General features: G+C 42.3%; 1 protein-coding gene across 3 annotated transcripts in view; it reads left to right on the top strand.

Annotated features, from left to right (window-relative positions):
• PLXNA1 (plexin A1) overlaps positions 1-22,939 on the top strand; it is a 344,408-nt gene that overhangs the window by 72,209 nt on the left and 249,260 nt on the right. For all 3 annotated transcript variants that reach the window (XM_053720837.1, XM_053720839.1, XM_053720838.1), the window contains exon 3: positions 9,022-9,204. In XM_053720837.1, the coding sequence (XP_053576812.1) occupies positions 9,022-9,204 (183 nt within the window). The remainder of the gene's footprint in view (positions 1-9,021; positions 9,205-22,939) is intronic.

The following is a 22,939-nucleotide window of genomic DNA, read 5'->3' on the forward strand; positions in this document are numbered from 1 at the left end:
AAATGTGCTTCGCTCTCTTAGTATCCCTTGTTAAAAAACGAATACGCACATATCTTACACCAGTGGGAGCTGCTGCTAATTGGTGCCTGCACACATTTGTCTCTTGTGATTGGCTAAATAGATATTTTCAGCTTCCTGTCAGTAGTGCAATGCTGTCCCTTCAGCAATGGATAACAATGAAGAAAATTTGATAATAGAATTAAATTAGAAAGTTGTTTAACATTGTATGTTCTATCTAAACCATTAAAGAACATTTTGGGGTTTACTATCCCTTTAATTACTGATATATACTGTGCATATATAAACATTTATTGTGTGCGCAGACCTTTAGCAATGCGACACTTAATTGCTGATATACACATTCTGCATATATAAAACGTTTGTATGCGCAGACCTTTTGCTATGAGGAGTTTGATTGCGGATATACAGTATATGGTCATTTGTAAAGCATTGAGTTTAATATTCCTATAACTGTAGTTGAGCTGTGTGTGACCCAGTTAAGTCTGGTAAACAAATGATATCAGATTCCCTGGTAGCATTAGCTAAGAGTCTTATTTCCATAGAGCAGATAGTGCTACTGCACTTGATGTTACTATGACATCACCCTAAAATCTAGCGGCTCTGACACATCCCTGACATGTGAACTCTCAGCAGGTGATGTCACTGTCACGCCTAAGTCTCTGGCACTTTATCATGTAGGGAACATGTTGTGATGTGTTTAAAATCTATAAATTGTAAACTTGCCATTTATGATGTTACTCTCTAATGTTAAAGGGACACTGAACCCAGTTTTTTTCTTTAGTGATTCAGATAGGGCATGCAAATTTAAGCAACTTTCTAATTTACTCCTATTATCAATTTTTCTTTGTTCTCTTGCTTTCTTTATTTGAAAAAGAAGGCATCTAAGCTATTGTTTTGGTTCAGAACCATGGAAAGCACTTGTTTATTGGTGGGGGAATTTATCCACCAATCAGCAAGAACAACACAGTGTGTTCACCAAAAAATGGGCCATCATCTAAACCTAGATAAGAAAAGATACCAAGAGAATGAAGAGAATTTGATAATAGGAGTAAATTAGAAAGTTGCTTAAAATTGCATGCTCTATCTGAATCATAAAAGAAAAAAAATTGGGTTCAGTGTCCCTTTAATGGTGTCCCAATAATTCTTTTAGTGAGTATGAGAAGGTAACTATAAATAATGTGCTTTCACTTAAACTGTGATGGCAACAGGTCAGTATAAATAATGTGCTTTCACTTAAACTGTGAGGGCAACAGGTACAGTATTTACTAGAACTCACTAAGCAAGACATTGGTGTTTTACGTAAGCTGTAGGAACCTGTGATATTTTTTAATCTCATTGAAAGTAGCTGTATAGCCCTATCCCTGTATAGCTGTTCTGTCTTGCCCTTTTGTTCTAGTTACGTGTATTCCCATAAAGTGCGAAAACACAGAGCAAAGTACCAGCCTTTTATATTACGGGTATTCAAGGGACATGACGAAACATAGTGAGATTCTAACATAAAATGTCTTATGTGTAGTAATAGAACTTTACCAATTTTCGACTCCTGAGAATTGTTAGTGTACAGTGCAGACTTCACAGGCCTAACTTGCTACATATTTGTCCGGAATTGGTGTCAGCAGTGGGGATTAGACAACATACTGTAAAACAATGATTTTTGTTAACATCATGGCCGTGGCTCTCTGTATTCAGTCCAGTAACAAGTCAAGACTGTCTCTTCGTAAATAGCCAAGTGTTGAGTTTTTTTTTTTTTTTTTTACTATTGAAAAATAATTGCAGCAAACAAGGTGTTAGTGTGTCCAAAATATTTCACATTCATGTAGTATGTTTATGCAAGACTGCAGAAAAGTGTAGTAATTACATTTTTCCCTTTACCCCATCAAATTACACCATACATAAAGGATCTTCAGTTCAGTTCTGCCTACCTCTCCCTATAATTTTATTTTAGCCACCAATCCGCAAGCGCTACCCAGGTGCTGAATCATAAATAGGCTGGCTCCTAAGCGTTTATTCCTGCTTTTCTAATAGACTCCAAGAGACCGAAGAAAAAATGATAATAGGAGTAAATTAGAAAATTGCTTAAAATTTATGCACTAGAGTCTTATATACTATCTGTCTGTTTCTAAACTGTGCATTGGGGTAATAATTTCTCATTGTGTTCCAATTTGTCCTATTTTCATGAATAAAACATTGATACGTATAATCCCCCCCCCTCCCCCGCCTTTACTAAACTGCAAGTTTCTTATATATAAGAATAACCGCAAATATTTTATTGGAAATCTTCACAAATTTATAGCAAAACATAAGAGCTGGACAAAATGATGTTTCTGCCAGCTGCACATTTGTGTGAGCCAGGGAAGGTAATACGTAAATAGGTGCACAGAATGCTCCAAACAGGATCCGTGAGGAACATTTTGAGAAGCCTTAGTTCCTCCTGGGAATTTTCTTACCCTGTTTTTTTTTTTTTATGTATTTATGAATTTTAAAGGGACGTGTAAAGCCTTAGCATACTATTGCAAGGGACTCTACAAAATGCATTACCAAAAATAAATAAAAATAACACGGCTTAAAGTGATGGTTAACTCTCCTCTTTATAAAAACAAATCCAGAATGTTAGTGATATTTTAGATTGAGTTTAATTCATCAGTTGTAATGAGGATGCGCTATATGTACGTTGATATGAAATTCAAATACCCCGCGCTCCACCGCCCACTTCAAAGTCCATGTTTCTGTGAGCTAAAGGTTTGCATTATTTCTCCAACATAGGTGTGTCCGGTCCACGGCGTCATCCTTACTTGTGGGATATTCTCTTCCCCAACAGGAAATGGCAAAGAGCCCAGCAAAGCTGGTCACATGATCCCTCCTAGGCTCCGCCTACCCCAGTCATTCTCTTTGCCGTTGTACAGGCAACATCTCCACGGAGATGGCTTAGAGTTTTTTAGTGTTTAACTGTAGTTTTTATTATTCAATCAAGAGTTTGTTATTTTGAAATAGTGCTGGTATGTACTATTTACTCAGAAACAGAAAAGAGATGAAGATTTCTGTTTGTATGAGGAAAATGATTTTAGCAACAGTCACTAAAATCCATGGCTGTTCCACACAGGACTGTTGAGAGCAATTAACTTCAGTTGGGGGAACAGTGAGCAGTCTCTTGCTGCTTGAGGTATGACACATTCTAACAAGACGATGTAATGCTGGAAGCTGTCATTTTCCCTCTGGGATCCGGTAAGCCATGTTTATTACGATTGTAAATAAGGGCTTCAAAAAGGGCTTATTAAGACTGTAGACTTTTTTTGGGCTAAATCGATTGATTATTAACACATATTTAGCCTTGAGGAATCATTTTATCTGATACTTAGAAAAGACTTTCTGAAGGCGTCATTTGGTATCGTATTCCCCTTGGGGCTTGGTTGGGTCTCAGCAAAGCAGATACCAGGGACTGTAAAGGGGTTAAAGTTCAAAACGGCTCCGGTTCCGTTATTTTAAGGGATAAAGCTTCCAAATTTGGTGTGCAATACTTTTAAGGCTTTAAGACACTGTGGTGAAAATTTGGTAAATTTTGAACAATTCCTTCATGTTTTTTCGCATTTGCAGTAATAAAGTGTGTTCAGTTTAAAATTTAAAGTGACAGTAACGGTTTTATTTTAAAACGTTTTTTGTACTTGTTATCAAGTTTATGCCTGTTTAACATGTCTGAACTACCAGATAGACTGTGTTCTGAATGTGGGGAAGCCAGAATTCCTATTCATTTAAATAAATGTGATTTATGTGACAATGACAATGATGCCCAAGATGATTCCTCAAGTGAGGGGAGTAAGCATGGTACTGCATCATTCCCTCCTTCGTCTACACGAGTCTTGCCCACTCAGGAGGCCCCTAGTACATCTAGCGCGCCAATACTCCTTACTATGCAACAATTAACGGCTGTAATGGATAATTCTGTCAAAAACATTTTAGCCAAAATGAACACTTATCAGCGTAAGCGCGACTGCTCTGTTTTAGATACTGAAGAGCATGACGACGCTGATATTAATATTTCTGAAGGGCCCCTAACTCAGTCTGATGGGGCCAGGGAGGTTTTGTCTGAGGGAGAAATTACTGATTCAGGGAACATTTCTCAACAAGCTGAACCTGATGTGATTGCATTTAAATTTAAGTTGGAACATCTCCGCATTCTGCTTAAGGAGGTATTATCCACTCTGGATGATTGTGACAAGTTGGTCATCCCAGAGAAACTATGTAAAATGGACAAGTTCCTAGAGGTGCCGGGGCTCCCAGAAGCTTTTCCTATACCCAAGCGGGTGGCGGACATTGTTAATAAAGAATGGGAAAGGCCCGGTATTCCTTTCGTCCCTCCCCCCATATTTAAAAAATTGTTTCCTATGGTCGACCCCAGAAAGGACTTATGGCAGACAGTCCCCAAGGTCGAGGGAGCGGTTTCCACTTTAAACAAACGCACCACTATACCCATAGAGGATAGTTGTGCTTTCAAAGATCCTATGGATAAAAAATTAGAAGGTTTGCTTAAAAAGATGTTTGTTCAGCAGGGTTACCTTCTACAACCAATTTCATGCATTGTCCCTGTCGCTACAGCCGCATGTTTCTGGTTCGATGAGCTGATAAAGGCGGTCGACAGTGATTCTCCTCCTTATGAGGAGATTATGGACAGAATCAATGCTCTCAAATTGGCTAATTCTTTCACCCTAGACGCCACTTTGCAATTGGCTAGGTTAGCGGCTAAGAATTCTGGGTTTGCTATTGTGGCGCGCAGAGCGCTTTGGTTGAAATCTTGGTCGGCTGATGCGTCTTCCAAGAACAAGCTACTTAACATTCCTTTCAAGGGGAAAACGCTGTTTGGCCCTGACTTGAAAGAGATTATCTCGGATATCACTGGGGGTAAGGGCCACGCCCTTCCTCAGGATCGGCCTTTCAAGGCAAAAAATAAACCTAATTTTCGTCCCTTTCGTAGAAACGGACCAGCCCAAAGTGCTACGTCCTCTAAGCAAGAGGGTAATACTTCTCAAGCCAAGCCAGCTTGGAGACCAATGCAAGGCTGGAACAAGGGAAAGCAGGCCAAGAAACCTGCCACTGCTACCAAGACAGCATGAAATGTTGGCCCCCGATCCGGGACCGGATCTGGTGGGGGGGCAGACTCTCTCTCTTCGCTCAGGCTTGGGCAGGAGATGTTCTGGATCCTTGGGCGCTAGAAATAGTCTCCCAAGGTTATCTTCTGGAATTCAAGGGACTTCCCCCAAGGGGGAGGTTCCACAGGTCTCAGTTGTCTTCAGACCACATAAAAAGACAGGCATTCTTACATTGTGTAAAAGACCTGTTAAAAATGGGAGTGATTCATCCCGTTCCATTAAGAGAACAAGGGATGGGGTTCTACTCCAATCTGTTTATAGTTCCCAAAAAAGAGGGAACGTTCAGACCAATCTTAGATCTCAAGATCTTAAACAAGTTTCTCAAGGTTCCATCGTTCAAGATGGAAACCATTCGAACTATTCTTCCTTCCATCCAGGAAGGTCAATTCATGACCACGGTGGATTTAAAGGATGCGTATCTACATATTCCTATCCACAAGGAACATCATCGGTTCCTGAGGTTCGCATTCCTGGACAAGCATTACCAGTTCGTGGCGCTTCCTTTCGGATTAGCCACTTCTCCAAGGATTTTCACAAAGGTACTAGGGTCCCTTCTAGCTGTGCTAAGACCAAGGGGCATTGCTGTAGTACCTTACTTGGACGACATTCTGATTCAAGCGTCGTCCCTTCCTCAAGCAAAGGCTCACACGGACATTGTCCTGGCCTTTCTCAGATCTCACGGATGGAAAGTGAACGTGGAAAAGAGTTCTCTATCTCCGTCAACAAGGGTTCCCTTCTTGGGAACAATAATAGACTCCTTAGAAATGAGGATTTTTCTGACAGAGGCCAGAAAAAACAAAACTTCTAGACTCTTGTCGGATACTCCATTCCGTTCCTCTTCCTTCCATAGCTCAGTGCATGGAAGTGATCGGGTTGATGGTAGCGGCAATGGACATAGTTCCTTTTGCACGCATTCATCTAAGACCATTACAACTGTGCATGCTCAGTCAGTGGAATGGGGACTATACAGACTTGTCTCCGAAGATACAAGTAAATCAGAGGACCAGAGACTCACTCCGTTGGTGGCTGTCCCTGGACAACCTGTCACGAGGGATGACATTCCGCAGACCAGAGTGGGTCATTGTCACGACCGACGCCAGTCTGATGGGCTGGGGCGCGGTCTGGGGATCCCTGAAAGCTCAGGGTCTTTGGTCTCGGGAAGAATCTCTTCTACCGATAAATATTCTGGAACTGAGAGCGATATTCAATGCTCTCAAGGCTTGGCCTCAGCTTGCGAGGGCCAAGTTCATACGGTTTCAGTCAGACAACATGACAACTGTTGCGTACATCAACCATCAGGGGGGAACAAGGAGTTCCCTGGCGATGGAAGAAGTGACCAAAATCATTCTATGGGCGGAGTCTCACTCCTGCCACCTGTCTGCTATCCACATCCCAGGAGTGGAAAATTGGGAAGCGGATTTTCTGAGTCGTCAGACATTGCATCCGGGGGAGTGGGAACTCCATCCGGAAATCTTTGCCCAAGTCACTCAGCTGTGGGGCATTCCAGACATGGATCTGATGGCCTCTCGTCAGAACTTCAAAGTTCCTTGCTACGGGTCCAGATCCAGGGATCCCAAGGCGGCTCTAGTGGATGCACTAGTAGCACCTTGGACCTTCAAACTAGCTTATGTGTTCCCGCCGTTTCCTCTCATCCCCAGGCTGGTAGCCAGGATCAATCAGGAGAGGGCGTCGGTGATCTTGATAGCTCCTGCGTGGCCACGCAGGACTTGGTACGCAGATCTGGTGAATATGTCATCGGCTCCTCCTTGGAAGCTACCTTTGAGACGAGACCTTCTTGTTCAGGGTCCGTTCGAACATCCGAATCTGGTTTCACTCCAGCTGACTGCTTGGAGATTGAACGCTTGATCTTATCGAAGCGAGGATTCTCAGATTCTGTTATCGATACTCTTGTTCAGGCCAGAAAGCCTGTAACTAGAAAGATTTACCACAAAATTTGGAAAAAATATATCTGTTGGTGTGAATCTAAAGGATTCCCTTGGGACAAGGTTAAGATTCCTAGGATTCTATCCTTCCTTCAAGAAGGATTGGAAAAAGGATTATCTGCAAGTTCCCTGAAGGGACAGATTTCTGCCTTGTCTGTGTTACTTCACAAAAAGCTGGCCGCTGTGCCAGATGTTCAAGCCTTTGTTCAGGCTCTGGTTAGAATTAAGCCTGTTTACAAACCTTTGACTCCTCCTTGGAGTCTCAATTTAGTTCTTTCAGTTCTTCAGGGGGTTCCGTTTGAACCCTTGCATTCCGTTGATATTAAGTTATTATCTTGGAAAGTTTTGTTTTTAGTTGCAATTTCTTCTGCTAGAAGAGTTTCAGAATTATCTGCTCTGCAGTGTTCTCCTCCTTATCTGGTGTTCCATGCAGATAAGGTGGTTTTACGTACTAAACCTGGTTTTCTTCCAAAAGTTGTTTCTAACAAAAACATTAACCAGGAGATTATCGTACCTTCTCTGTGTCCGAAACCAGTTTCAAAGAAGGAACGTTTGTTGCACAATTTGGATGTTGTTCGCGCTCTAAAATTCTATTTAGATGCTACAAAGGATTTTAGACAAACATCTTCCTTGTTTGTTGTTTATTCTGGTAAAAGGAGAGGTCAAAAAGCAACTTCTACCTCTCTCTCTTTTTGGATTAAAAGCATCATCAGATTGGCTTACGAGACTGCCGGACGGCAGCCTCCCGAAAGAATCACAGCTCATTCCACTAGGGCTGTGGCTTCCACATGGGCCTTCAAGAACGAGGCTTCTGTTGATCAGATATGTAGGGCAGCGACTTGGTCTTCACTGCACACTTTTACCAAATTTTACAAGTTTGATACTTTTGCTTCTTCTGAGGCTATTTTTGGGAGAAAGGTTTTGCAAGCCGTGGTGCCTTCCATTTAGGTGACCTGATTTGCTCCCTCCCTTCATCCGTGTCCTAAAGCTTTGGTATTGGTTCCCACAAGTAAGGATGACGCCGTGGACCGGACACACCTATGTTGGAGAAAACAGAATTTATGTTTACCTGATAAATTACTTTCTCCAACGGTGTGTCCGGTCCACGGCCCGCCCTGGTTTTTTTAATCAGGTCTGATAATTTATTTTCTTTAACTACAGTCACCACGGTACCATATGGTTTCTCCTATGCAAATATTCCTCCTTAACGTCGGTCGAATGACTGGGGTAGGCGGAGCCTAGGAGGGATCATGTGACCAGCTTTGCTGGGCTCTTTGCCATTTCCTGTTGGGGAAGAGAATATCCCACAAGTAAGGATGACGCCGTGGACCGGACACACCGTTGGAGAAAGTAATTTATCAGGTAAACATAAATTCTGTTTTTCCAATCAGCTCACTAGCTACAACAAAAGTGTCATATGAGGAGAGCACTGATTGGAGAACAATTCAAACCATTAGCTCGCATAAAAATGGACTTTTGTAGTGGGGGTTGGAGTGCAGGGAATTTGAATTTTATATCTATATTAAAAAGTAAGTTAAAGCGCATCTTTATTACATTTGATGAATTCAACTCCACCTAAAATATCACCAACATTCCAGATCTGATTTTACAAAGGAGGGAGTTTACGATCACTTTAACCCTTTGTCTTAACACTATATTGGCACTATGCGCAGGAACCCAGTGCCATGTATTGTGTAAACAGGGCACAGACTGGTAGGTAGACTGTGCAAGGAGCATATATACCAATCAGTGTCTGTGTAATCTCAGAGATAATTGCCTGGCATGTATAAATAGTGCCAATATTGGCAAAGTATAAAATAGTTCCCTGGCTCCTAAGAAATTGTGTGGTCGGTATCTTTGGAGGTTCCCTTACCTGCAGCATCACGTCTAATTATATTTCTTATCTCTTCCTGCAGCCTCTGCAGATTGATGACAATTTCTGTGGTCAGGATTTTAACCAACCTCTTGGTGGAACGGTCACCATAGAAGGAACACCCTTGTTTGTGGACAAAGAGGACGGCATGACATCGGTGGCTGCCTATGATTACCGTGGGCACACAGTGGTGTTTGCTGGGACACGCAGTGGCAGGATGAAGAAGGTAAGAGTTGGCATCTGTACGGCATATAAACCTGTGTTCTTTGTGTCCCTTGATCAGAGAATTGGCTAATACTGTGTAATGTGTAAGTGAGGTTTAGTATTCATAAAAAAATGAAAATATTTTTAAGGTGAGCGGCTCCTGGCATTTCCTTAAATTCGTCTCTGCTAATCAGATCTGGGATGTAACAATAAAGCTTTGGAAAAAGCTAGCGCCTGTCACTTCTCATTCTTCCACTGACAGGTGTAGGCTCCTGAGAACAATACATTTATATTCTTTCAGTTCTGTGATTTTTCACTCCCCAGAGCCCTTTACTTTATCTGCAGTATATGGAATTTGGCAGTTTTTTCCATGCAGACTCGCCAAGTGTCCTGTGTGCCGAGACTATATTTTAGTTTAACCCATTTGTTGCCAAGTGGTTAAAAAAAAAGACAAAAAATAAACAGAATATCTAATTTTTGTAATGTATATACGTATTGATTTTATATAGAGGTTTTATTCAAATCATTTTACACCAAAATGCAGCAGAATTGAATGTTAGAGGGACCTTCTGCAAAATATTATTTAACCCCTTAATGACCGCAACGTACCCTGTACGTCACTGGCCTATGGAGCTGCCATTTTCAATAGCGCAGTTTTGCGGCCAGAGGCAAGACCCCGCTGTTTTAGCAAGGGTTCAGGAGGAAGGGAGGGTCTAATAGCACTATTATAGCCAGACAATCCCTTAATGACCAGCGACTTACAGGGTACGTCATTGTTGTTAAAGGGTTAATTTGTTAAAGGGACACTGAACACAATTTTTTTTTCTTTAATGATTCAGATAGAGCAAGACATTTTAAGCAACTTTCTAATTTACTCCTATTATCAATTTTTCTTCGGTCTCTTGCTATCTTTATTTTAAAAGAAAGAATGTAAATCTTAGCAGCCAGCCCATTTTAGGTTCAGCACTGTGGATAGTGCTTGCTTATTGGAGGCTGACATTTACCCACCAATAAGCAAACATAACCCAGGTTCTCAACCAAATATGGGCCGGCTCCTATGCATCACATTCCTGCTTTTTAAATAAAGATAGCAAGAGAACAAAGAAAAATTGATAATAGGAGTAAATTAGAAAGTTGCTTAAGATTGCTGCTCTATCTGAATCATGAAAGAAAAAAAATTTGGGTTTAGTGTCCCTTTAAAGCATTTTTCTGTATTACAAACTCTCACAAGCAAAACACAACCAGTGATTGTCAGGTTGTGTAACGGCTGATTTTAGTTTGCTGACCAACTGTGTCCTCATGAGCTGCAGTGCTTGTGTGACTCTACCTATGCGTTTAACCTTGTTGCTGGGGCTAAACATGTAAAAGTGAGTAATGTAAATGACACACTAACAAATTAACGCACGTACATTTGGCATTCTACTATCCCTTTAAGCCTTAAAAGCTTAATTTATCTGTACAGATGTAAGTACACACATGTCCCTTGTGAGGAACCGCATAGACTGTTTATTATTTATCTGTGTAAGGAAGTTCTGTTGTTTTTCTCTATTGCATGTAAAAGGGTATTTTAACTTATTTTTTTTTCTTCAAATCCGGTTTAGCTGTGGTTGTCTAGCAACAGACCTGTATGAATTGTCTTTATGGACCAGTGAGCAGACTGTCCCTAGGCACTAGTTGTGCACAAACATGCACTTCCTGTTAGGTTTAGTTACTTTTAAAGGGACATAATACTCATATGCTAAATCACTTGAAACGGATGCAGTATAACTGTAAAAAGCGGACAGGAAAATATCGCCTGAACATCTCTATGTAAAAAAGGAAGATATTTTACCTCACAATTTTCTCAGCTCGCCAGAGTAAGTTCTGAGTAAACAGTTATTCTCAGTTACTGCCCAGCTGCAGGTAAAAAAAATAAATAAATAAAGGAAGAAATGAACAGCAGCCAATCGGCATCAGCAGTGCTGAGGTCATGAACTCTTTTACTGTGATCTCATGAGATTTGGCTTAACTCTCATGAGATTTCATTGTAAACTTCCTTACACTGAATAGGGAAATAAGATGAGTGTGTACGTAAGCTCGCTCCATCCGCTGTCTCGGGACAGACATACTGATTTGCTGCTTAGAAGTCCTTTACAATGGGATGTGGCTACTGAGGAATTTTTGAGGTAAAATATCTTGCTTTTGTACAAAGAGATGTTCAGGTGATATTTTCTAGTCAGCTTTTTATAGCTATACTGCAACCATTTCAAGTATTTAAACATTTGGGTATTATGGCCCTTTTAACAACTGTAACTAAATCTTTTTTCTCCAACATAGGTGTGTCCGGTCCACGGCGTCATCCTTACTTGTGGGATATTCTCTTCCCCAACAGGAAATGGCAAAGAGCCCAGCAAAGCTGGTCACATGATCCCTCCTAGGCTCCGCCTACCCCAGTCATTCTCTTTGCCGTTGTACAGGCAACATCTCCACGGAGATGGCTTAGAGTTTTTTAGTGTTTAACTGTAGTTTTTATTATTCAATCAAGAGTTTGTTATTTTAAAATAGTGCTGGTATGTACTATTTACTCAGAAACAGAAAAGAGATGAAGATTTCTGTTTGTATGAGGAAAATGATTTTAGCACCGTAACTAAAATCCATGGCTGTTCCACACAGGACTGTTGAGAGCAATTAACTTCAGTTGGGGGAACAGTGTGCAGTCTCTTACTGCTTGAGGTATGACACATTCTAACAAGACGATGTAATGCTGGAAGCTGTCATTTTCCCTATGGGATCCGGTAAGCCATGTTTATTAAGATAGTAAATAAGGGCTTCACAAGGGCTTATTAAGACTGTAGACTTTTTCTGGGCTAAATCGATTCATTATTAACACATATTTAGCCTTGAGGAATCATTTATTCTGGGTATTTTGATATGATTATATCGGCAGGCACTGTTTTAGACACCTTATTCTTTAGGGGCTTTCCCTAATCATAGTCAGAGCCTCATTTTCGCGCCGGTATGGCGCACTTGTTTTTGAGGACAGCATGGCATGCAGCTGCATGTGTGTGGAGCTCTGATACATAGAAAAGTCTTTCTGAAGGCATCATTTGGTATCGTATTCCCCTTTGGGCTTGGTTGGGTCTCAGCAAAGCAGATTCCAGGGACTGTAAAGGGGTTAAATATAAAAACGGCTCCGGTTCCGTTATTTTAAGGGTTAAAGCTTCCAAATTTGGTGTGCAATACTTTTAAGGCTTTAAGACACTGTGGTGAAATTTTGGTGAATTTTGAACAATTCCTTCATACTTTTTCGCAATTGCAGTAATAAAGTGTGTTTAGTTTAAAATTTAAAGTGACAGTAACGGTTTTATTTCAAAACGTTTTTTGTGCTTTGTTATCAAGTTTATGCCTGTTTAACATGTCTGAACTACCAGATAGATTGTGTTCTGACTGTGGGGAAACCAAGGTTCCTTCTCATTTAACTATATGTATTTTATGTCATAAAAAAATTTAGTAAAAATGATGCCAAGATGATTCCTCAAGTGAGGGGAGTAAGCATGGTACTGCATCATCCCCTCCTTCGTCTACACCAGTCTTGCCCATACAGGAGGCCCCTAGTACATCTAGTGCGCCAATACTCCTTACTATGCAACATTTAACGGCTGTAATGGATAATTCTATCAAAAACATTTTAGCCAATATGCCCACTTATCAGCGAAAGCGCGACTGCTCTGTTTTAGAAAATTCTGTAGAGCATGAGAACGCTGATGATATGGTTTCTGAAGGGCCCCTACACCAGTCTGAGGGGGCCAGGGAGGTTTTGTCTGAGAGAGAAATTTCAGATTCAGGAAACATTTCTCAACAAGCTGAACCTGATGTGATTACTTTTAAATTTAAGTTGGAACATCTCCGCGCTCTGCTTAAGGAGGTGTTATCCAATTTGGATGATTGTGATTATCTGGTCATTCCAGAACCACTATGTAAAATGGAAAAGTTCTTAGAGGCCCCGGGGCCCCCCGGAGCTTTTCCTATATCCAAGCGGGGTGGCGTACATTGTTAGTAAAGAATGGGACAGGCCCGGTATACCTTTAGTACCTCCCCCCCATATTTATAAAATTGTTTTCCTATAGTCGACCCCAGAAAGGACTGATGGCAGACAGTCTCCAAGGTCGAGGGGGCGGTTTCTACTCTACACAAGCGCGCCACTATACCCATAGAAGATAGTTGTGCTTTCCAAGATCCTATGGATAAAAAATTAGAAGGTCTGCTAAAGATGTTTGTTCAGCAAGGTTCCCTTCTACAACCAATTGCATGCATTGTCCCTGTCACTGCAGCCGCGTGTTTCTAGTTTGATGAGCTAGGAAAGGCGATTATTAGTAATTCTTCTTCTTATGAGGAGATTATGGACAGAATTCGTGCTCTTAAATTGGCTAATTCTTTCACCCTAGACGCCACCTTGCAATTGGCTAGGTTAGCGGCGAAAAAATTCTGGGTTTGCTATTGTGGCGCAGAGCGCTTTGGTTAAAATCTTGGGCAGCGGATGCGTCTTCCAAGAACAAATTGCTTGACATTCCTTTCAAGGGGAAAACACTCTTTGGCCCTGACTTGAAAGAGATTTTCTCTGATATCACTGGGGGCAAGGGCCACGCCCTTCCTCAGGATAGGTCTTTTCAAGACCAAAAATAAACCTAAGTTTCGTCCCTTTCGCAGAAACGGATCAGCCCCAAGGGCTACGTCCTCTAAGCAGGAAGGTAATACTTCTCAAGCCAATCCAGCCTGGAGACCTATGCAAGGCTGGAACAAAGGAAAGCAGGCCAGGAAACCTGCCACTGCTACCAAGACAGCATGAAATGCGGGCCCCCGATCCGGGACCGGATCTGGTGGGGGGCAGACTCTCTCTCTTCGCTCAGGCTTGGGCAAGAGATGTTCTGGATCCTTGGGCGCTAGAAATAGTCTCCCAAGGTTATTCTCTGGAGTTCAAGGGGCTTCCTCCAAGGGGGAGGTTCCACAGGTCTCAGTTGTCTTCAGACCACATAAGAAGACAGGCATTCTTACATTGGGTAGAAGACCTGCTAAATATGGGAGTGATTCATCCTGTTCCATTAGGAGAACAAGGGATGGGGTTCTACTCCAATCTGTTCATAGTTCCCAAAAAAGAGGGAACGTTCAGACCAATCTTAGATCTCAAGATCTTGAACAAGTTTCTCAAGGTTCCATCGTTCAAGATGGAAACCATTCGAACACTTCTTCCTTCCATCCAGGAAGGTCAATTCATGACCAAGGTGGATTTCAAGGATGCGTATCTACATATTCCTATCCACAAGGAACATCATCGGTTCCTAAGGTTTGCATTCCTGGACAAGCATTTCCAGTTCGTGGCATTTTCTTTCGGATTAGCCACTGCTCCTAGGATTTTCTCATAGGTACTAGGGTCCCTTCTGGCGGTGCTAAGACCAAGGGGCATTGCTGTAGTACCTTACTTGGACGACATTCTGATTCGAGCGTCGTCCCTTCCTCAAGTAAAGGCTCACACGGACATTGTCCTGGCCTTTCTCAGATCTCACGGATGGAAAGTGAACGTGGAAAAGAGTTCTCTATCTCCGTCAACGAGGGTTCCCTTCTTGGAAACTATAATAGACTCCTTAGAAATGAGGATTTTTCTGACAGAAGCCAGAAAAACAAAACTTCTAGACTCTTGTCGGATACTTCATTCCGTTCCTCTTCCTTCCATAGCGCAGTGCATGGAAGTGATAGGTTTGATGGTAGCGGCAATGGACATAGTTCCTTTTGTGCGCATTCATCTAAGACCATTACAACTGTTCATGCTCAGTCAGTGGAATGGGGACTATTCAGACTTGTCTCCGAAGATACAAGTAAATCAGAGGACCAGAGACTCATTCCGTTGGTGGCTGTCCCTGGACAACCTGTCACAAGGGATGACCTTCCGCAGACCAGAGTGGGTCATTGTCACGACCGACGCCAGTCTGATGGGCTGGGGCGCGGTCTGGGGATCCCTGAAAGCTCAGGGTCTTTGGTCTCGGGTAGAATCTCTTCTACCGATAAATATTCTGGAACTGAGAGCGATATTCAATGCTCTCAAAGCTTGGCCTCAGCTAGCGAGGGCCAAGTTCATACATCAACCATCAGGGGGGAACAAGGAGTTCCCTAGCGATGGAAGAAGTGACCAAAATCATTCTATGGGCGGAGTCTCACTCCTGCCACCTGTCTGCTATCCACATCCCAGGAGTGGAAAATTGGGAAGCGGATTTTCTGAGTCGTCAGACATTGCATCCGGGGGAGTGGGAACTCCATCCGGAAATCTTTGCCCAAGTCACTCAACCGTGGGGCATTCCAGACATGGATCTGATGGCCTCTCGTCAGAACTTCAGAGTTCCTTACTACGGGTACAGATCCAGGGATCCCAAGGCGGCTCTAGTGGATGCACTAGTAGCACCTTGGACCTTCAAACTAGCTTATGTGTTCCCGCCGTTTCCTCTCATCCCCAGGCTGGTAGCCAGGATCAATCAGGAGAGGGCGTCAGTGATTTTGATAGCTCCTGCGTGGCCACGCAGGACTTGGTATGCAGATCTGGTGAATATGTCATCGGCTCCACCATGGAAGCTACCTTTGAGAGACCTTCTTGTTCTAGGTCCGTTCGACCCACTCCAGCTGACTGCTTGGAGATTGAACGCTTGATCTTATCAAAGCGAGGGTTCTCAGATTCTGTTATTAATACTCTTGTTCAGGCCTGAAAGCCTGTAACCAGAAAAATTACCACATAATTTGGTATATCTGTTGGTGTGAATCTGCAGGATTCCCTTGGGACAAGGTTAAGATTCCTAAGAGTCTATCCTTCCTTCGAGAAGGATTGGAAAAAGGATTATCTGCAAGTTCCTTGATGGGACAATATTTCTGCCTTGTCTGTGTTACTTCACAAAAAGCTGGCAGCTGTGCCAGATGTTCTAGCCTTTGTTCAGGCTCTGGTTAGAATCAAGCCTGTTTACAAAATTTTGACTCCTCCTTGGAGTCTCAACCTAGTTCTTTCAGTTCTTCAGGGGGTTCCGTTTGAACCCTTACATTCCGTTGATATTAAGTTATTATCTTGGAAAGTTTTGTTTTTGGTTGCAATTTCTTCTGCTAGAAGAGTTTCAGAATTATCTGCTCTGCAGTGTTCTTCTCCTTATCTGGTGTTCCATGCAGATAAGGTGGTTTTGCGTACTAAACCTGGTTTTCTTCCAAAAGTTGTTTCTAACAAAAACATTAACCAGGAGATAGCTGTGCCTTCTTTGTGTCCTAATCCAGTTTCAAAGAAGGAACGTTTGTTGCACAACTTGGATGTAGTTCGTGCTCTCAAATTTTACTTAGCAGCTACTAAGGATTTCAGACAAACTTTGTCTTTGTTTGTTGTTTATTCTGGTAAACGGAGAGGTCAAAAAGCAACTTCTACCTCTCTCTCCTTCTGGATTAAAGCATTATCCGATTGGCTTATGAGACTGCCGGACGGCAGCCTCCTGAAAGAATCACAGCTCACTCCACTAGGGCTGTGGCTTCCACATGGGCCTTCAAGAACGAGGCTTCTGTTGATCAGATATGTAAGGCAGCGACTTGGTCTTCACTGCACACTTTTTCTAAATTTTACAAATTTGATACTTTTACTTCTTCTGAGGCTATTTTTTGGGAGAAAGGTTTTGCAAGCCGTGGTGCCTTCCATTTAGGTGACCTGATTTGCTCCCTCCCTTCATCCGTGTCCTAAAGCTTTGGTATTGGTTCCCACAAGTAAGGATGACGCCGTGGACCGGACACACCTATGTTGGAGAAAACAGAATTTATGTTTACCTGATAAATTACTTTCTCCAACGGTGTGTCCGGTCCACGGGCCCGCCCTGGTTTTTTTAATCAGGTCTGATAATTTATTTTCCTTTAACTACAGTCACCACGGTAACATATGGTTTCTCCTATGCAAATATTCCTCCTTAACGTCGGTCGAATGACTGGGGTAGGCGGAGCCTAGGAGGGATCATGTGACCAAGCTTTGCTGGGCTCTTTGCCATTTCCTGTTGGGGAAGAGAATATCCCACAAGTAAGGATGACGCCGTGGACCGGACACACCGTTGGAGAAAGTAATTTATCAGGTAAACATAAATTCTGTTTCCTGTTTAAAAAGAAATACTTGGTGTTTTCAGTTGTTGGTATGTCATAAGCATAATATACATGTGTGCCTTTAAGTATATGAGTACCCAGCACTGGGAGAGACAGGGGATCGTGGCGTCCTGTGCACATGTGCGCTGCTTATCGTCAGGAAACTAACACGTAGCAGGAAGGCCAGGAATCTCAATATAGATTTGGCATTTAACCCAGCTGAGGAAAGCTTCTAGGAATGTGTAGTGCAGATGGCTCTGTGTGCACAGAGTGTCGCATTAGACAGATTTTTACTTTTGTGCACTAGAAACTGCCAAACTGCACGAACACGTGACCCTGAATATAGGCACCATATGGTCCTAGGGCATAGCATGTTACACAATATGTAGTGCTTATCTATATATAAAGGTATGTTATTTAGCCCTCGTTATGGGGGAACGTGGTAAAATCTATCTGGTACAATAATTAACTCAGAGTTTTTGTTTACAGCAGCTTTTCATGATGGCATTCTTAGTGAAACCCCAGTCTCAAGATCTGTGCCCACGTCACCCTGGTCTTATACTCCTAAGTAAATCTGATCTGTAGTACCCGTGTGTAGTGAGGGTCATTAGCACTTATAATTCCTGTTTGGGATACAGCAGCACTATGTCTGGTCTCTCTGACAGATGTTAATTACACACTCTAGTGACCCATTTCAATGAGTGCAGCAACCAGCTGATTTTACCGACCACTCGGGTAAAAGTTAAAGGGACATTAAACCCAAACATTTTCTTTCATGATTCAGAAAGAGAATACAAATTTAAACAATATTCACATTTACTTCTATTATCTAATTTGCTTCATTCTTTAGATATCGTTTGTTGAATAAATAGAAATAGACATTGGTAAGCCAATAACACGAGACATCTGTGCATTGGTTAATCAGCAGCTACTGAGCCTATCTAGATATGCTTTTCAGCAAAACATATCAAGAGATTAAGCAAATTAGATAATAGAAGTAAATTAGGAAGATGTTTAAAATTGCATGCTCTATCTGAATCATGAAAGAAAATGTTTGGGTTTAATGTCCCTTTAAGTCATTATTAAAGGGACACAACCCAAATTTTGTCTTTTGTGATTCAGATAGAGCATGACATTTTAAGCAACTTTCTAATTTACTCCTATTATCAAATTTTCTTCATTCTCTTGGTATTTTTATTTGAAATGCAAGAATGTAAGTTTAGATGCCGGCCCATTTTTTGGTGAACAACCTGGGTTGTCCTTGCTGATTGCTGGATAAATTCATCCACCAATAAAAAAGTGTTGTCCAGAGTCTGGACTTAAAAAAAAAAGCTTAGATGCCTTCTTTTTCAGATAAAGATACAAAGAGAGCGAAGAAAAACTAATAGGAGTAAATTAGAAAGTTGCTTTGTTCTCTTGGTATTCTTAGTTGAAAGCTAAACCTAGGAGGTTCAAATGCTAATTTCTTAGACCTTGAAGGCCACCCTCTAATCTAAATGCATTTTGATGGTTTTTCACCACTAGAGGGCATTAGTTCACGTGTTTCATATAGATAACATTGAGCTCATGCACGTGAATTTACCATGGAGACAGCTCTGATTGGCTAAAATGCAAGTCTGTCCAAAGAACTGAAATAAGAGGGCAGTCTACTGAGGCTTAGATACAAGGTAATTACATAGGTAAAACGTGTATAATAACTGTGTTGGTTATGCAAAACTGGGGAATTGGTAATTAAAGGATTATCTATCTTTTAAAACAAAAAAAATTCTGATGTTGACTGTCCCTTTAACTTGTCATGTAGTTTAAAATTAATATAAAGGGAATACTCTATACATATATGGTATCTGTTCTAGTGTTGGGATACAATTTTAATTCTTTTTGAAGTTGTTTTTCATATAAAAAGGTATTCAGGCTCTTACATGAATTTCACGCACATTAGTCGACCTCTGCATATTTTTTACCAGTGTTATTGTGTTTTTGTATTGCCAGCTTCAGGCAGGTTTGCGTTTTTGCTATAGCTTTTTGATTACTGAGCATATACGTTATTGTGCGAATATTTATTTTATTGTATAAATTTGGTGTAGGCCGAATGCCAGTCTGTTTTGTGAGTACAGTTTGGCGGATAAGGAGGGGGGGTTGGGTGCGATCAATATGTGATCTAAAGTGACAAGCACCGACAGTGCTCACGTTTCATTCATTCTTTCTTCTGCCATTGAACTCCAAATAGCAGCTTTTTAATAGGTCTTTAGTGCATCCGAGCTGGGGAGGGCTGTATGGGAAGGGGCTGCATTGAAGATCAATTGGAGAGGGGGGGGGGGGAGTATAGAGACTGATACTTTCAATTATGAAGCCCATAAATCTGATGATTGCTTTTTGTCTTGTCAGCCCTCGTAGGAATACTGGTGTATTCAGCTGCTGTATTCACTGCTGCCATTCTCTGCCTGCTCTAATGCACTTTACATGCACTGCTGCAATTCTGTGTCCTCTATCATGCACTTTACATGCACTGCTGCCATTCTGTGCCTGCTCTCATGCCCTTTACAGGCACTGCTGCCATTCTGTGCCTACTCTCATGCCCCTTTACAGGCACTGCTGCCATTCTGTGCCCACTCTCATGCCCCTTTACTGGCACTGCTGCCATTCTTGTGCCCACTCTCATTCCCTTTACGAGCACTGCTGCCATTCTGTGCCTGCTCTAATGCCCTTTACAGGACACTGCTGCCATTCTGTGCCTGCTCTCATGCCCTTTACAGGCACTGCTGCCATTCTGTGCTGCTCTCATGCCCTTTGCAGGCACTGCTGCCATTCTGTGCCCTGCTCTCATGCCCTTTACAGGCACTGCTGCCATTCTGTGGCCGCTCTCAATGCCTTTTACAGGCACTGCTGCCATTCTGTGCCCCCCTCTCATGCCCTTTTGCAGGCACTGCTGCCATTCTGTGCCTGCTCTCATGCCCCTTTACAGGCACTGCTGCCATTCTGTGGCCGCTCTCATGCCCTTTACAGGCACTGCTGCCATTCTGTGCCCCTCTCATGCCCTTTACAGGCACTGCTGCCATTCTGTGCCCCCTCTCATGCCCTTTACAGCACTGCTGCCATTCTGTGCCCCTCTCATGCCCTTTACAGGCAACTGCTGCCATTCTGTGCCCCCTCTCATGCCCTTTACAGGCACTGCTGCCATTCTGTGCCCCCCTCTCATGCACCTTTACAGGCACTGCTGCCATTCTGTGCCCCCTCTTCATAGCCCTTTACAGGCACTGCTGCCATTCTGTGCCCCCTCTCATGCCCTTTACAGGCACTGCTGCCATTCTGTGCCTGCTCTCATGCCCTTTACAGGCACTGCTGCCATTCTTTGCCTGCTCTCATGCCCTTTACAGGCACTGCTGCCATTCTGTGCCCGCTCTCATGCCCTTTGCAGGCACTGCTGCCATTCTGTGCCTGCTCTCATGCCCTTTACAGGCACTGCTGCCATTCTGTGCCTGCTCTCATGCCCTTTGCAGGCACTGCTGCCATTCTGTGCCTGCTCTCATGCCCTTTGCAGGCACTGCTGCCATTCTGTGCCCGCTCTCATGCCCTTTACAGGCACTGCTGCCATTCTGTGCCTGCTCTCATGCCCTTTGCAGGCACTGCTTGCCATTCTGTGCCTGCTCTCATGCCCTTTACAGGCACTGCTGCCATTCTGTGCCTGCTCTCATGCCCTTTTGCAGGCACTGCTGCCATTCTGTGCCACGCTATCATGCCCCTTTACGAGCACTGATGCCATTTTGTGCCTCAAGGCTATTTTACAATACTAAAGCCTCTAAAGAATGAGCTCGAATTTAAGCTGGATGACTAGTCAGTTTAATAAACTCTGTATATTGTTTCCCATCACTGTGTGAAACCATGTGAGAAGAAACAGTCCAGGCTGAATATTTTCCATCATTTCCCCATGTACAGGATCTCAGCTCTTTCTATACAGTACTGGATATCGCATACGCTGGGCTTTTACCATCCTTTTTGCAAGAAGCTATTGGGATTCCACAGTACATGCCCTCTTGTTCATGTTTATGCCTTTTGTGATTGTTGGTGTATAGGGAGACCTGGGAACTTTACATGGGCACAGACTGTATTCTGCCTATAATTTATGGCTTCTCTGACTTGGGGGTGCATCACAAACCTTTAGAAGAACAGACAGCTGTTTTTTTTTTTTTCTGCAGAAAACCCAGAATTAATGTCTGGTGGGATTTTGTAGATAAAATTTTATGTTTTTCAGAATGATTGTGATGAACCACTTGGTTTTATAAATTCCCCTGGGTCATTGACCTGCATTGTAATCCCTAAGCCTTGATGTGTGAGGGTCCCAGCATTCTGTGAGCTCATGGGCCCCCTGCTAATACAGCGTCTGTACTCGGTGACAGCCAGCGCCTGCCATAGCTCTGGCGGAAGTTGCTTTTGCTGTTCATTAGATATATGATATTCTGAAGAACGGAGGGGGACCATCTCCCTGACTCTCCCGCAGGGGTTATTTAGGGTTATTTGCAGGAAAGATTAGATTGGCCACTGAATGGCAGAGCAACGACCCCCCCACCCTCTTAAAATAAATAAGCATTGACTTCTATGCATTATTATTATTATTATTATTTTCATTATTATTTTATTATGCATTATTGTTGTGATCTATTACACATTTTTATTAATTACGCTTTTTAATTATTATTATTATTATTATTATTATGCATTATTATTTATTATGCATTATTAATTATGCATTATTTTTGTAATCTATTACGCATTTTTTATTAATTACACATTTTTTTTATTAATTATTATTGTTGTACATTTAAAAAAAAGTTTCTGTCTCTGCACTTTCAAATAAAGTTGTCCGGCCCTATTGTTTCTTTTTGGGTGAACACGGATCTTTAGCATTAGTGGGTAAATAAATGGTACCAGTGGGCATGTATTATATTTGTAATTAAAGTGCAAGCTCTTGTGGCCTTATTCCTCATCCTGTCTGGTACAGGTAATACTGCTTGCCCATTTCTCTCCCGGGCACCTGTGTGATGCCCTGCAGATGCCAGGATTCAGCAGCCCCTCTGTATAATGCCTGTATTATGTTGGGAACAAATGTCTGTTCACACTTTTAAGCTCCCTGGGACATTAATCAATCACCAGGAGCTGTCAGGTCCCTAATGGAGACTGAGAAATCTGGAGGCAGGCCAGCAGGGCATTTACATGTGAAGCAGCTAAACTACTGGCTGTCGCACTCTCTCGCTGGCTGTATCCCTCTATTTACACCTATTTTTGTCTCCTTCTGTTAACCAGTTTTATTGTATTACCATCTTTCCGTTATTTGTGATGTACCCAGTAAGGGTCACCTGTAGCGCTCAGATGACCATATAACGTTGCTTGCTGGATATCAGTGACCAGCGCATGCTGCATACAACATTATAACACATTCTCACTAGTGTGTAAAATTGCCGTATAGCAGGAATGGTGACCAGTAACTGCTGCCACGAACTACTATAAAAATATATTCTAGTGAGTGCTCCTAATAAAAAACAAAAACAAAATTGCAGCAGCCGTTAGATGTGTAATTTCCATGTCTGCATGAGATACCTGTATGGACTGGCGTTACTGTCCTTATAGCCTGGTGTTTAGTGGCAGGA

The sequence above is a fragment of the Bombina bombina genome, chromosome 7, assembly GCF_027579735.1.
Source record: "Bombina bombina isolate aBomBom1 chromosome 7, aBomBom1.pri, whole genome shotgun sequence".
Lineage (NCBI taxonomy): Eukaryota > Metazoa > Chordata > Amphibia > Anura > Bombinatoridae > Bombina > Bombina bombina.